Here is a 14,851-nt window from a genome sequence, read left to right on the forward strand (position 1 = left end):
GTTCAGCAAAGTTTATCTATAGAGAAATTGGAAAAAAATAATGTCTGTCATTTCTTTGAGTTTCAAAATCGAGAAATTATAAGCATCTCAGGGGCTTGAAAGGCTAACAGGCTACTCTGGGATTTGGAGTGACTTCCTAAAAACAGTCTCTGTGAAATCATAACGCTGCGGCAAGATCTCTGTGCTTTAGAATGTGAAAAACTCAGGGCCAGAGAAATAGTACAGAAAGTGGGTGCTGGCTTTGCAGCCATCTTGAACCCAGCTGACATGGGTTCAATTTCCAGCACCGTATAAGGTTCCCTGAGCCCTGCCAGGAGTGAGCCCTCAGCTGTAGAGCCAGGAATAAGCCCTGAGAACCTCTGAGTGTAGCCAAAAAAAAAAAAAAATCAAAACAAAAGATAGAATATAGAGGACGCTACTGGTGTTAGGCAGCGCCTGGAAAACATAAGGAAGACTGAAGGCAGCAATGGAAGAAAACTACCCCTTTCCCACAAGCTTGAGATCAGACACAGTAAATAATACTTAATGTACATACATTTCTTTCTGAAGAAAGTGATTCAAGATATTTGATTACTTTTTTTTTTCCTTTTGGGAAACACCCAGTGTGCTCAGGCATTACTCCTATCTCTGTGCTCAGGAATTACTCCTGGTGAGATGCTGAGGCATGGGGGACTGTATAGGATGAGAGGGATGGAGCCCAGTTAGCCACATGCAAGGCAAATGCCCTACATGCTGTATTATTGCTCTGGCCCCAATATTTGGTTACTTTAAAAAAATTATCATTTATGTTTTTTTACTGTATAAGGAGAAAGTGATAACTTGTCTTGGAATCAAATTTTACTGATTTATCATTGGCTTCAGAACTGTGATTTCCATACAGCTTTACACCTTTATGTGTATCAGCCTTACTGTAGCAAAAATTGTGAATACTCTCATTTAAGTGGCTATTTGAATGGTGGTACTGTTTGTTTTTTTTTTAAATAAATTTACTCAAAATAGGGTAGTACCTTCAGGCATTGCCTTTTAGTGTGTCTAGTGTGCCATTTTTGATATTATTAACCATTATTAATAAAATATTATAACAAAATATTATATTATTATAACAAAAATATTATAACAAAAATAACCATTTTTGATTAATAAAATGAGGCAATGTTTTGAGGACTACCTTGAAAACTTATGAGATTTTTAGATGATTCATTTTAAAATTCCTCATTTATTTTGGTCTTTTGTCATATTTCCTAATTATTGCAGGTAAAACAGCAAGGAAAAAATAAAAAGCTAGTTGTCACCATTGGTGTTAGTTAGCAATGTGGACAGGTAAGTTGAGTCAATAAGAAAGATAATGTGTGCATGGTTCTGGTTCAGTGTGTGCCACATTCCATACTTGCTCAAGCTTCAGTCTTCGAATGCACAAGTTCAGGAATCACCATTTGAGCTTCAGATACTTCTGGGAATCACACTTGATTGATCAAGTCATAAAGAAGAACATGTTTGTTCATCTCACTTAACCCCACTCTCCCATCTCGTTTGCATTATAGGTCTCGAATACTGAGGTCACCAAAGCTTCTGATCTGTCACTGAATAGTAACAGAGACTTGATCTGGGTGACCTGACACTGATATTGAGACTGAATTGTCTAAAACACAGTGTGTTGCAGGTTTCATCTGCAATGTTTTGTTTTGTAGCTTGCATATATTTGTAAGTATCATGTGCGTATATAATGTGTAAGTATTCTTGTGTGTATACACAAAATATCAGGACAACACACACATTTATGTGTGTTAAGCGTGGGTAAATACCAGATTAGTCCATTGAAGGAGATCTGTATGTGATTTTTTTATCCTTTATGTTTTCCATTACTCCATATGGGAAATCATCCCTCTACCAAAAACCGCAATGCTGAGATAGTCCCCTGGGTAAAACAACTTAAGTCTTTAGAAATAATTTGGTCAAGCAAAAATGCAATAGTTTAATATGAAATGGTCACAACTTTACCCTGTCCTTTTAAGGTACCTGCTGCTTGGCTATATGAAATACCCCAGCTTCTGCTCTTCATAAACCTAAAGAAATTTCATATGCTAATTAACTGTCCTTAATAATTCTCTCAACTTAAACAATGGCTCTATATTGGGAGCCAGGTTCAGGGAGAAATATTCTACAGAATAAATGGGCAGCCTGTGGACTCACGTGGGGAAGCCAGCAGACCCAAAAGTTTGTGTGTTTGTTTTTCTCCTTTTGTGTCTCATCCTATTGGCCAACCCCCACTAGATAGAGGTTGAAAAAGCCAATCCAAATGGCTTTATTAGTATTGATATGTGCCCCCAAAAGGTAAGCAATATTTCTTACACATATTCCTTTTACTCAACTTTATTTCAAAAAATGATTTCAGGCAACCAAAGAAAACAAACACACCAAAGAAGTTTCCTTTCATTGGAAACAAGGACAAGGAAAAAGAGTGGTCAACACCAAAAAAGTTAAAAGTTGCAAGATATTAGCCAGCATGTGAATTATGATGTCCTGCGAAGTGGCCAGAGGAAGGCATGCATTAGGCTCAGAGTTTCCCGGCATCTGCAGAACATTCTTCTGAATTCTCCTTACCTCACTCCCACCAGTACTAATTAAGCTTTGTTTAAGAAAAACTAATGAGAATTTTTTTTTTAACATTCCCTGATCAGACTCCCAGATGAGATCATGTAGTTCAAAAGCATGTTGGAGGAGGAGCTCGCTGCAAAAACAACCAGTAAAGCACTAGAGATTCTGTCCCCAAGCTCCTGAAGTGGCATGTCCATGTGCACACAGCTCAAAGATCCCCATTGGTATCGCCTCACCTTCTAGAAGTCCCCCTCTACGTGGGAGGTACTGCATGTGAAGGAGGTAATGAGGGATATTCTCAGTACATCTTCAGACAATGCCTTAGAGCCTCTGGGTCCTTTGGAGGCAAAGCCAGGCTCCAGAGAGAGAGCCGGGGTCGCACTTACCGTAAGCTGTCATGACACCAGCGTATGGCCCGTCCACCACATTCCTGTTCTCTTCTGCCAGCGCCTTGATGTACCTCTTGCTGAGGTCTAGGATCTGCTCCCGCAGCATGGAGCTGCTTTCGGGCTGAGTTCGCTGCTGGATGGTAAAATGCAGGAGCATCATACCCCAAATAAAGCCAAAAGTCACGAGGAAAAAGCCCAGCTTCTGAGAGGACAGCTTCCATGGAGTAAAAAGAGCCATAGCTCTCCAGCACCTTCGCCTGCCCTTGCTCTCAGAGTGTGGAAGGGAGGCACAAACTCATGGTGCACGCCAGGGCTGCGGTGTGTCAGCCTCACTCCGGCTCCTGCGTCAGCCAGGTTCCTCTCCTCACTTCCATTCTGCTGTGAAAAAAAAAAAAAAGGAAAGTTAGCAGAGGGGTGATGGCCAGACCAGGCGAAAGAAACCAGAAGCCACGCAGGCTCTTAGAGAGTTCTAAAACGTACACTTCCTCTTCTCTTGGTTGGCTGGTTCAAGGTCTTCTGTTCTTACTGAGGAGTGGTAAGCTGAGAGGGGGAAATCAGACTTGCGACAAGAAACTGTACAAATATGATGTGGGGAATGTGTGTCTGGGTGTGTTAACAGGTGTCGATTTGCCTTTCCAGTTTGGTCCAACTTTTGAACAAAAGCCTGTTTTGCAAGGTGGACAGAGGAAAGGATATTTCACTAAATGTCAGCAAACACCCAAATGCAGGGTGGAGTCATGTCAGCATTGGGCACTTGGAGCATTGGTAACTGGAGCTTACAAAGTCATTATTATGTGCTCTGGCAGGGATTAGAAAACATTGCTGAAGGGGGGAGCAAGAAAGCCGATGCCTCCTCCTTGAGGCAATCTCAGGAGCCAGGGAGAGAGTGCTGACATCTGATGCAGGCAGGATCAGCACTTACTAGCAGCACTGAGGGATGTGCTCCAGCTTTGGGGGCTACCTGGCTTTCTCTCCTGGGGCCACCAGCCCAGAGAGGCTGTGCCAGAGGTGGCCCGGTTTCCCCTCTAGCTGTGTGGGGGAATCAGACTGCTCATTTAAACTCAGATACATGTGGGGTTCAAGACAGCCTGCTCCACCATGCTTCTCTCACTTGCATGAGGCAAAAAGAGAGCATTCAAGTCACAGTTTCTTTTTTTTTTTTTTTTTTTTGGTTTTTGGGTCACACCTGGCGATGCACAGGGGTTACTCCTGGCTCTGCACTCAGGAATTACTCCTGGCGGTGTTCAGGGGACCATATGGGATGCTGGGATTTGAACCTGGGTCAGCTGCATGCAAGGCAAACGCCCTACCCGCTGTGCTATCGCTCCAGCCCCTCAAGTCACAGTTTCAATAGCAAGGCAGCCAGATGTGCTCTGATAACCATGAAGGCTGGGTCCAGGTCTTCAATCGAGGCTGTAAACAGGTTGCAAATAAGGCCAAGATTATTTAACTCTCCAGTCAGAGCATTGGGTCCCCAAACAACAAGCTTGCAAATAGCACCATTTTCCAAGTGTGCCAGAGAGAAAGGCTGAGTGATTGTCTCCCTGATGTGCCTTCCTATCTTTTCCTCACCTGCCAACAGTCATCAGTAGTTGGTAATACAACAACTACTACTAAGAGTAAGCACTACAGCACTGTCGAGTGGTTTGCTTGAGTGGGCACCAGTAATGTCTCCATTGTGAGACTTGTTACTGTTTTTGACATACCGAATACACCAAGGGTAGCTAGCCAGGCTCTGCCATGGGATACTCTTGGTAGCTTGCCGGGCTCTCCGAGAAGGACAGAGGAATCGAACCCAGGTGGGCTGTGTGCAAGGCAAACACCCTACCCACTGTACTATTGCTCCAGTCCGGGAAAATAAATTCTGTATACGTCCTAAGCATTGTGATAGATGTTTCGGCTGCTTTTACTACTTGTGTTTTTATCAGTAGAACTAGCACTAAGAACTCTGTCTTACAAAGGAATAAATAAGATATCAAGAAATTTACTTGGTCAAGCTCAAAGGGAGAGGAAGGGAAACAAAAGCTTGTCTGAGAGTGAGTAAGCCATGCCCTGCCTCCTTCTTCTTCTTCCACCAGCCCAAGTAGCCAAGTAGGGGTGGTGTGTGCAAAGGGGTTGGGGAAAGCCACTAAGGAAACTATATGGAGAGACCCTCTGAGGCTCAAAATATCAATGAACCAAGTACTACCCGACCCTTCACAGAGGAAGCTTGGCAGCCAAAAGTTACTCCTATTCCTTCTTGGCCGGTGGGTCTCAAAGGAAGAGCACCAACTCATCACCAGCAGGAAAAAGTCATGCAAATGCTTCAATCAAGGGTGGAAGAAACCTACACTTCAATAAGCAGACCATTTCATGCCCTGGCCCCCTGCGGACAACAACAGGGACCCCAGCTCACAGCATTTTTTGCAGAAGATCCTCGGGTGCCATGGGCCCAACTCCCACACTTGCTGGCCTGCTCACCATGACACACACTGAGGCTTGAGTGTTCCTCGCCTTGTCTGTCAATCATCCAAACCTCATTCAAACCTCACCCAGTCCTCGCTGGTCCCACTGCTCTTTCCCAGTCTGCTGTTTGGAAAACTGGGAGTATTTACCAGTTTCTCTGTGGGCCCCATACCCAGCATCCTATTTCAGACAAAGTCACTAACCCACGGTTAACCACTGGCTAAGCAGATCGGTCATCTGGGATGACGGTGCTTCTCCATGCCAGCTCCCTGAACAGCAAGCACCGGCCTCCCTGCCTTCCACCATTTGTCCACATGCCGAGATGGGGACTGACACTGAACAGACTGAGTGCCCCTTCCAGGAGCCAGGGCTCTCGAAACCATCATTCTAGCTGGGTGCTGCCCCAGTTAGCCAGGAAGTGGCAACACTTCCTTCCCTTCACCCCCATTTATTAGTCAGTGCACACCAGGACTGAAGGGATTTCCCTGGGGCAAGTGACCTAGAGTCAGACCAAGAAAAGTCATTTTCTGGTGCTCTTCTCTTACCATTTTAGGGGAGAACCCCCAGTACACATGATTTCAGACAGGAGTCCCCCTCTACTTCCCCATTAAGCTCCTAAAGAAGCTGCTCAAGATTACAGAGCTAAAGCAAAGGGTCAAGAATTAAAGAGCTTCAGGGGCTGGAGCGATAGCACAGCGGGTAGGGTGTTTGCCTTGCACGAAACCGACCCGGATTCGATTCCCAGCATTCCATATGGTCCCCTGAGCACCACCAGGAATAATTCCTGAATGCAGAGCCAGGAGTGACCCCTGTGCATCACAGGGTGTGACAAAAAATAAAAAAAAATTAAAGAGCTTCAGTGGGGGGGAAGGGAAGGCAAGTCTCTTAACCTTTATTTAAGGGTCAGGTGGGGGGTTTTCAATCTCCTACTATTACATGTGAATAAAAAAAAAATTACAAAAACACAAAACAACAAACAAACCAAAAGCCCCAGAGTCAACTCAAGAAACTTTTTTTACTACAAATTTGCATGTCTCTGAACAGGTTAAGAGACATGCAAATTTGTAGTAAAAAAATTTCCCAACTCTAAGAAATTCAGAGTATGGTTCTGATTACAGAGGGCCTAGTTTTCCACCCCCACCCCTCACCTTCTTTGAATTGCAGCCATGACAACAAGATACAACAGTGATAACTGATGCTTTTAATGGACAAAATTATTGCACCTCCACCACTAAAGTGTCAGACCACTATTTGGTGTCACTTTTCTTCTCCTCCCCACACTGGGCCCTGCGCCTACCACACAGGCGCAATCTCAGTTCTGCAGGCGGCCTTAGGGCTTGTCATCATGCAATACTGCATTTTCCCTTGCTTTGTTTCTCTGTACTCCACCATGAGGGAGATAACATGGGGTTTAACCTTCTCCCTTTGACTTCTTTCACTTCACATGATACGGAGGGCCAGGTTTGAAGGGATCCTGGAACTCCCAGGAACAACCTTGTTCCCAGTGGTGTCTGAAGTTTGAAATTACAGCAAGTATTTCAGCATATGCTGAGCACACTTAGAGAGCTAAATGAGATCTCACCTCTACGACTCGTACTAAAAAGATACAATTTTAAAAGACTTTTCAAAATCATAATTGGGAAGACACCCTTATCTTCCCCATTAATTGGAGGACAACAGGGATAGCCAGCCTCACCAGCAGGGGCTGGTGTCATCATCAGTAATGGCAGTTAATTAAGGGATCACAGGCCAACAGTGACCACAAAGTTGTTGGTTGGGGAAAGAATCAGCAGCTGTGGGCCTTGTAAGAGCTGAGTCCTTTAGGAAAGTGGAACCTACAGGACCTTAAAGGATGATACTATATACCTCCGAGGGTCTAGCTACCAACCAGAGTAACAGCAACCCAGAACTTCCCTTCAGTGCTCCACCTCCAGAAAGACATCTGAACCAAGTCCACGTGAACTGTGGTAATCCCCCTGGTTTACCTCTGCTATAAACTACCCTTCTCTGGGTGTGTCACCTCTAGTTCTATCTTCCTAAAAGAGCAGCCTTCACCTCCTTCCTTCCCATCCATGCCTCCACCAACAAAACCTAACTTCCACATTTCCTGATGTGGTCAATAATTGCTGATAAGGAAATGCATGAGTTCTCCTTATTTAAAATAGAGGCTGGGGGCTGGAACAATAGCACAGCAGGTAGGGCATTTGCCTTGCACGTGGCCAACCTGGGTTCAATTCCCAGCATCCCATATAGTCCCCCCAAGCACCGCCAGGAGTAATTCCCGAGTGCATGAGCCAGGAGTAACCCCTGTGCATCGCCGGGTGTGACCCAAAAAGCAAAAAATAAGAAAGAAAGAAAGAAAGAAAGAAAGAAAGAAAGAAAGAAAGAAAGAAGGAAGGAAGGAAGGAAGGAAGGAAGGAAGGAAGGAAGGAAGGAAGGAAGGAAGGAAGGAAGGAAGGAAGGAAGGAAGAAAGAAAGAAAGAAAGAAAGAAAGAAAGAAAGAAAGAAAGAAAGAAAGAAAGAAAGAAAGAAAGAAAGAAAGAAAGAAAGAAAGAAAATAGAAGCTGGAGAGATAGTACAGTAGGAAAAGTGCTTGCCTTGCACCCGATTCCAGCCAGACTCTATCTCTGGCACCACATCTAGCCTCGCTAGAGTGACCCCTGAGCACAGAGCCAGGAGTGACCCCTTAAGCATTAAGGGGTATGGCCTGAGAACAAAAAAAATAAATAACAAATAAAATCAGATGTAAAGATTTTCAGTCATGTCATGAGCCACTAGGAAAATGCAAATCAAAGCACAGTAAGATATCCATTCACACCCAGGAGGATGGCTGTAATAATTTAAACAAAGACAGATGAAAGTAAGTGTCATTAAGGATGTAGAGGAATTGGAGCCTGCCATGCACACGGATGGGAAAGCACAGTGATGCTGCCTGTGTGGAAGAGTCTGGCAGCTCGTCATATGGCTCAGCACAGAGTTACCCCATGACTCAGCCCACTGCACTCCTCACACTTCTCCCAAGGGAGCTGAAAACTCAGGTCCACATAGAAACTTGTACATAAATGTCCATGGTCAGACTACACCCAAAAATGGAGCAACTGAACCACAAGAAACAAAACGAATTATAACCAGAAAAGGAATATTATTCATATAAAAAAGCAATGAAGTACTTGTACATGCTGCAGTGCAGATGACCCCTGGAAACCCCAGCTAAATCAAGATATAGTCACAAAAGATCATGGAGTGGGTGACTCCATTCTGAGGAAACGTCTAAGTAGAAAGTATAAAGGCAGGTGCAGAGGATGGCCTGAGGGGAGGGGATAGAAAGATGACTCTAAAGTGGGCAGGGTTTATTTTGTAGAACAATGAAAATGTTCTGAAGTTGGCTGTGGCAACAGAAACTTAATTCCACGGATATAATAGTGTGTGTGTGGCGGGGGGTGGGGAGGGATGGTACCTGGTTACACACTTAAGTAGGGGAACTGTATGTCACCAAAAGAAAGCCCACCTCAGACATTGGGAGGAGTCCATGGAACTGTATGGGGCTGGGCCCCTGGCAGCCACATCAGGACCCTGCAGCCAGGAGGAGATTTATCATTCCTTAGGGCTGGCCACAGAGAAACCACCAGCAGTTCACTGGGCATGGCTGCTACACGGGCCCCAGGTCAGCCCACTGATCCTTCCACCCACCTTGCCAGTTCCTGCCGGTTTGTCATCTGCACTGCAGCACGTGCAAGAGCCACTGAGAGTATGGTGAAAGCAGTCCCATTTCAGGGGCAGGAGATTAGATCGAAGAAGCAGATCTGCAGGTGTGCCATCTCGGAGGCCCAGTTTCCGACACCAGGACCTGTCTCGTCAGATGAAGGAAGTCCCCATCCCTTCAGAAGCAAAGCCAGCCCCAACTACATGGGTGACAATTACTGACTCCCCCACAGAATCCCACCACATGAATCCCATTCTCCTGCAATAATATATGACTCCTGCTATTTCTGTTCCAGCGACACACAGCAGGAACCATTTCGTAGCTGTACTTATTGGGAGCAGGCTTGGGATACTCCCCGTGATACTCAGTCAATGGGGCTGGAGGTTTCAATGTCCAAGTCCAGTGATGTTCAGGTCAGGGCTACTGGAAACACCTTGATGGTACATAGGGTCTCCAGGGCTTTCCCCAGTGGTGCTCAGAGGTCTATATATAAAGCTTGGACTAAAATTCAAGTCCATACACGTGCACACATATGTATTATATATATTCTGTATATCATAGCACTGCACTGCACTGCACTGCACTGTCGCCCCATTGTTCACCAATTTGCTTGAGTGGGCACCAGTAATGTCTCCATTGTGAGACTTGTTGTTACTGTTTTTGGCATATCGAATACACCACGGGTAGCTTGCCAGGCTTTGCTGTGTAGGCGGGATACTCTTGGTAGCTTGCCAGGCTCTCCGAGAGGGACAGAGGAATCAAACCCGGGTCGGCCATGTGCAAGGCAAACGCCCTACCCGCTGTGCATATATTATAATTTGTTATAGAAAAAAATGATCCTACTTGCCTCTACAGGTATAATTTGAATTTAGACTATCTATGTTATTTGATCTGGGAATTAGTGCTTGGTGAATACTATTATTTTCTTATTTGCTTCAATAAAATTCAATTCCATATACTGATTCCTAAAACACTATATGACAAAGAAGATTATTGTACTCTAATTAAATACTAGATGAGAGCTGGTCAAAAATTTTAAGTTCAGAGGCTGCTTGTCTGACCTTATCATAAACAGTAGCAAGAGTCTTAGATAATGATTCAACTCTGAAACAATTATCTACTACTTCTCTTTCCAATCTCTGTATCAATTTACATTAAGAGCAACTTACAGTGCTTGGAAATTTATTTTTTTAAAATAGTAGCCATTAGCATTTGCAATCAGGATGTATTTGAGCTTCATTATTCCACAATCAAACTGTGGTATGAACACAGACTAGATGTTAAAGTCAAAATGACTGTATCCCATCTTACCAAACTCCCCATTCAGTGCTCACTAGAGCTGATGAGTGATGACTTAATAATAAACTTTGAAAAGGAAACAATCATAGATGAAAACAAATAAAATATCCTTATATAGACCAGGATGACAGTGACAGTGATACAGTGATATAGACCAGGGGACTACTTAAGACCTTGCTTAGAAAAATAATAACCAAGGACAATGCCTCAAACTGCAGAGTATGTTAATAGACTTCCCCCAAAATTTCCATTTTTCAGGTGGCGTTAAAATCAAACCATGTACCCTAGGTTATCGAATCTCCACCTCTCCATATGGTATTACTGATCAGCCACCAAGAGACACTCTAAATAGAAAGACTTGTCAATATGAAACACAAACCAGAAACCATCAGATGGCATTAAGGAGCTGTGAACCCTATGCAAGGTCCCACCAACCTCAGAGGTTGGGACAATCAACAGATGACAGGAAGAAAAACACACACTGGCAGAATGGGTGGTATGAGGAAGACAGATGGATTGGGGGTGGGCATAGGGTAGGGAGGTCCTTACTCGGAATATGGCTGCCTCTGCTCTGCTGTTAAAAGGAGAAACAGAGCAGGAGGAGAGATCAGCAAAGCCTTTTCTCTTTCCTCCAAAAATATATCTTAATTCTAGAGAAACTGCTCTGAGGTAGCTCAGACTCCTGAGCATGCAGGCAGGGTGCCAAATCCTGAAGACAGCAAGAGGGCCACAGAGCAGAGTTCCAAACTGCAGCCAGAAGTACCAGTAAGCTCCTCTGTTCCAGGCAGGGGAATTGCACAGGAGATTCTGCTAGGAACAGGTCTAAATAAGGGCCCTTTTTGCTCTCCTAACCTGGTCCTTGGCAAATCCTAGCACTTTGCTGGACAAACAGGAAAACTTACAAACTAAGTGAAAAAGAAAAAAAAAAGAAAAACTAACAAAAACAAATACCTGATCCCTTGAGAACTGGCTAAACAATTAATTTTGAGACCCAACTCAAAGACACCAGCTAAAAGAAACATGCCTTGGCATTCTTGGGGAGACTGTAAATATATGGGTTTGTAACATGCTCATCCCTTTTTATTTTTGAAGTCATGAGAGAAATCTATGTTTAGAGTTTTTATTTATGATGACTCATTTGCAGGGCGAAGAAAATCCCACCCAGTTCTAAGATCCTCGGATAGCACATCAGGATTTTGTACCTGGCATCAACCGCAAAATATATGTTCACGCCCTATAATGAAGCTAACAATGACTCCCATCCAGAACATCCTCTAGCCTTCTCTATTCCTCTCTCCCCACCACCCAGCAACAACTACCCCATCACTACATGTCTGCCCAACTCCGCTAGGGGGCGCAGCAGGGAAGGGAACACATCAGCATTTGCTGTTTCACTGTGACTTTGCCTTTGGACTACTGACAGGTAAGACACTCGGGAAAGGTGACAAAGGAGTGAAAAGGAAGCTGTCACTGCCTGATCAGATAAAACCTTCACATATACTATGAGTTTTGTTCACCAGGCCCATAGGTTATTCACAGTTGACAGAATCTCTAATCAACACAAAATGAAACCACAACAACTCTAAGGATTCTGAAAATATCTACTAAACAAAAATAAAAAGCCTGGAACCCTGACAAATGGAATAAATTCTTTTCATCTGGGACTTTTCGCAATGGGCATGTGGGATGGTGTCCTTTTTATTATATATAGCACTGTCGTCCCGTTGTTAATCCATTTGCTCGAGTGGGCACCAGTAACGTCTCCATTGTGAGACTTGTTACTGCTTTTTAGCATATCGAGTACTCCACAAGTAGCTTGCATGTGTGTGTGTGTGTGTGTGTGTGTGTGTATACACACACACATATATATCTTAAAACATATTACCCTGCAAGTTATAGGCTAGTTATCTGTATATCTGGGCTTTTAAATGACATAAAAACCCTCCCATTGCCAACCAAGCCCATCAAAAACATCTCCAGGATCTGCCAAATGTTGCCAGGTGGAAAGTGCCCTAAATGAGAGCCTCTGTCCTACACCATAAGCAGGACCTTCCCACCTCACCCAAGAGGATCAGAAAAAGTCAGCACGTAGAAGATTGCAGAGCAGTGAGAAACAGCCCTGGTGGATTTAGGGGGGCATCACTAGTCCTGAAGCAGAGTAAGCAGAGCTCTGGACTACGATGGAAAGGTCACAGAGAAGATGAGAGGGTAGCCAAGTCCTGATGTGGTGCTGAAGTGAGTGACAGATGAGTCAGATTCCCACACATCCCTCACTGCCCACACTCTGCTGTCACCAGCTGAGAGATCATTCCTAGGCTGGCTGTGCCCCCAGTTACTAATTAGTATCTGACACTGGTGCTCTGTTCTGCAAAGATTCTAGTCCATAAATCAGCAGGCACAAGGAAGAAAGCTTTGGAAAACAAACTCCAGATGATGCTACAGAAGACTACCTTAAGAACTGGGATTGTCATCTGGCTTGCAGCCCAGGAAACCATGCACACATCATGACAGGTCGATAATGACTCTCTAAGAAGAAGAAAGGAATGGTCTGTGAAAAGATCATGGCATGTCACTGAGTAAGGTAGGACTCCTCCACACTGTATGAAAACACGTGGGAGAGTTGCGTTCACTTAAAGCTGAAGGAGAGCAAGGCGACTATGAGATGTTGTGGTAAGTATAAAATGCACTTTATAAAAAATGCCCTAATCGAGAGAAGCAGTTTTACCTTTACTGAGGAGCAAGTTTCAAGCAATTGCTTGTATCTAGAAAACTCCATGAAGGTCTACCCAAGCCCTGATAATAAAGAAGCTCACAGCCACAGACATCTTCAAAGTTATTTCCCCAATAAAGGTCAATACCCTCAAGATCAAGTTCATTACTCCACAAGTGGTTCATGAGCTCTGCAAGTCAATCAACCCAACCTCAGGACCTTCTATATCTTGGGGACAGGACACAAGTGGGATGCTGACCTTGGCAGTAGTATTCTAGCTACAATTTCTGCAAAAATGGGATAGTGCCCTAAACTCTTGATTTAGTCAAGACTGTCAAGTTAAAGTTTTAAAACTAGCTCATGAGTGAGAACATGGCAACAGAGGTACACAAACACACACACACACGCACAGACACACATTTACATACACACAGATACACATACACACAATATGAAATGGCTCCTCTGAGGTTCCTCAAATTTAAACCTTGTAATAAATTTCTCATCACTTATAAAATGAGAGCCCCAAGACTTGGCAGATCCTAGATCTAAAATATCCCAGTGACAATTTTCAAGGGAAGAACCTGATTCTCAGACACTGGTCAATAAGCTCACTTGCCCCCAATTTGTAGAAGCCAAACTTTCCTTAATACTGCAGATATCCTGGGTCAGCCTATTGGGAGGGATGTGCTCACAAATCCTTGGATTTCACAAAAGGTGGATTTGTTGAGATAAGGATATCCTTAGCCCTGAAGCACAGGGAATTACCCTGGGACAGGCTCAGATCTGTAAAAGACTGAGGGGGAATGGATAATCCAAGCAGTAATTAAGAGCCCCGAGGCTAGTCCCTGCAATTCTTAGCCAGTCTAGCTGGTGGTTTGGGCTAGGTTAAGGATGCAAAGCAGGAACCACCAGGGTCACCCCAGCAAGGCTCAGGATCCCAAGGGCCATACTCATTAAGGCTCAGGAGGCCATGTTGAACTAGGGATTGAACCCAATCAGGCAAATGCAAGGCAGGCACCCTAAGCTCTGTGCCATCACCTGAGGTCTAGAAGACACATAGTTAAAGAAAAATGGAAAACAAATTATCAAATGCTTCCTTTTCAGCAGGTCCGACTTTAGGGGGGAGAAAATCCAAACAATAATAGTGAGTTTTTTGTTAAAATATTGACTGTAATCAAAGTAAAGTGAAAGGAAAGTAAAATTTATCAGTTACACAGGCGGGTGGGAAGCTGGGGAGGTGGGGGAGGAGGTATACTGTGACTCTTGGTGGTGGAATATGTGCACTGATGAAGGGATGGGTGTTCAAGCATTGTATGACTGAGACTTAAACCTGAAAGCTTTATAACTTTCCACATGGTGATTCAATAAAAGAATAATTCAATAAAAATTATAACTTTTATAATTATTATGAAAATAATAAAATAATTAAAAAAATAAATAAAAAGATGTCCATGAAACTTGTTTATAAGTATATAGACATGGAGAGTATCATGCCAAGTGAAATGAGTCCAAAAGAGAGACAGACATAGACAGACAGACAGACAAAGAAGAGAGTGAGAGGAACAGATATAGAAGGACTGCACTCATTTGTGGAATATAAAATAACATAATATGAGACACACAAGGATAGTAGATACAAGGGCCAGGAATTTCGTCCCATAGTTGGAAGCCTGCCTCATGAGCTGGGGGAGAAGGCAGCTAGAATAG

At 43.8% G+C, this 14,851-nt stretch overlaps 1 protein-coding gene across 3 annotated transcripts in view; it reads right to left on the reverse strand.

The window, feature by feature from the left end:
- Positions 1 to 14,851, reverse strand: part of MGAT5 (alpha-1,6-mannosylglycoprotein 6-beta-N-acetylglucosaminyltransferase) — a 384,102-nt gene that overhangs the window by 231,668 nt on the left and 137,583 nt on the right. For 2 of the 3 annotated variants that reach the window (XM_055122916.1, XM_004616498.2), the window contains one exon: positions 2,982 to 3,362. In XM_055122916.1, the coding sequence (XP_054978891.1) occupies positions 2,982 to 3,222 (241 nt within the window). In that variant the 5' untranslated portion in view covers positions 3,223 to 3,362. The remainder of the gene's footprint in view (positions 1 to 2,981; positions 3,363 to 14,851) is intronic. The other variant, XM_055122917.1, reaches the window with a different exon arrangement.

Source organism: Sorex araneus, chromosome X (genome assembly GCF_027595985.1).
Source record: "Sorex araneus isolate mSorAra2 chromosome X, mSorAra2.pri, whole genome shotgun sequence".
NCBI classification, from domain to species: domain Eukaryota; kingdom Metazoa; phylum Chordata; class Mammalia; order Eulipotyphla; family Soricidae; genus Sorex; species Sorex araneus.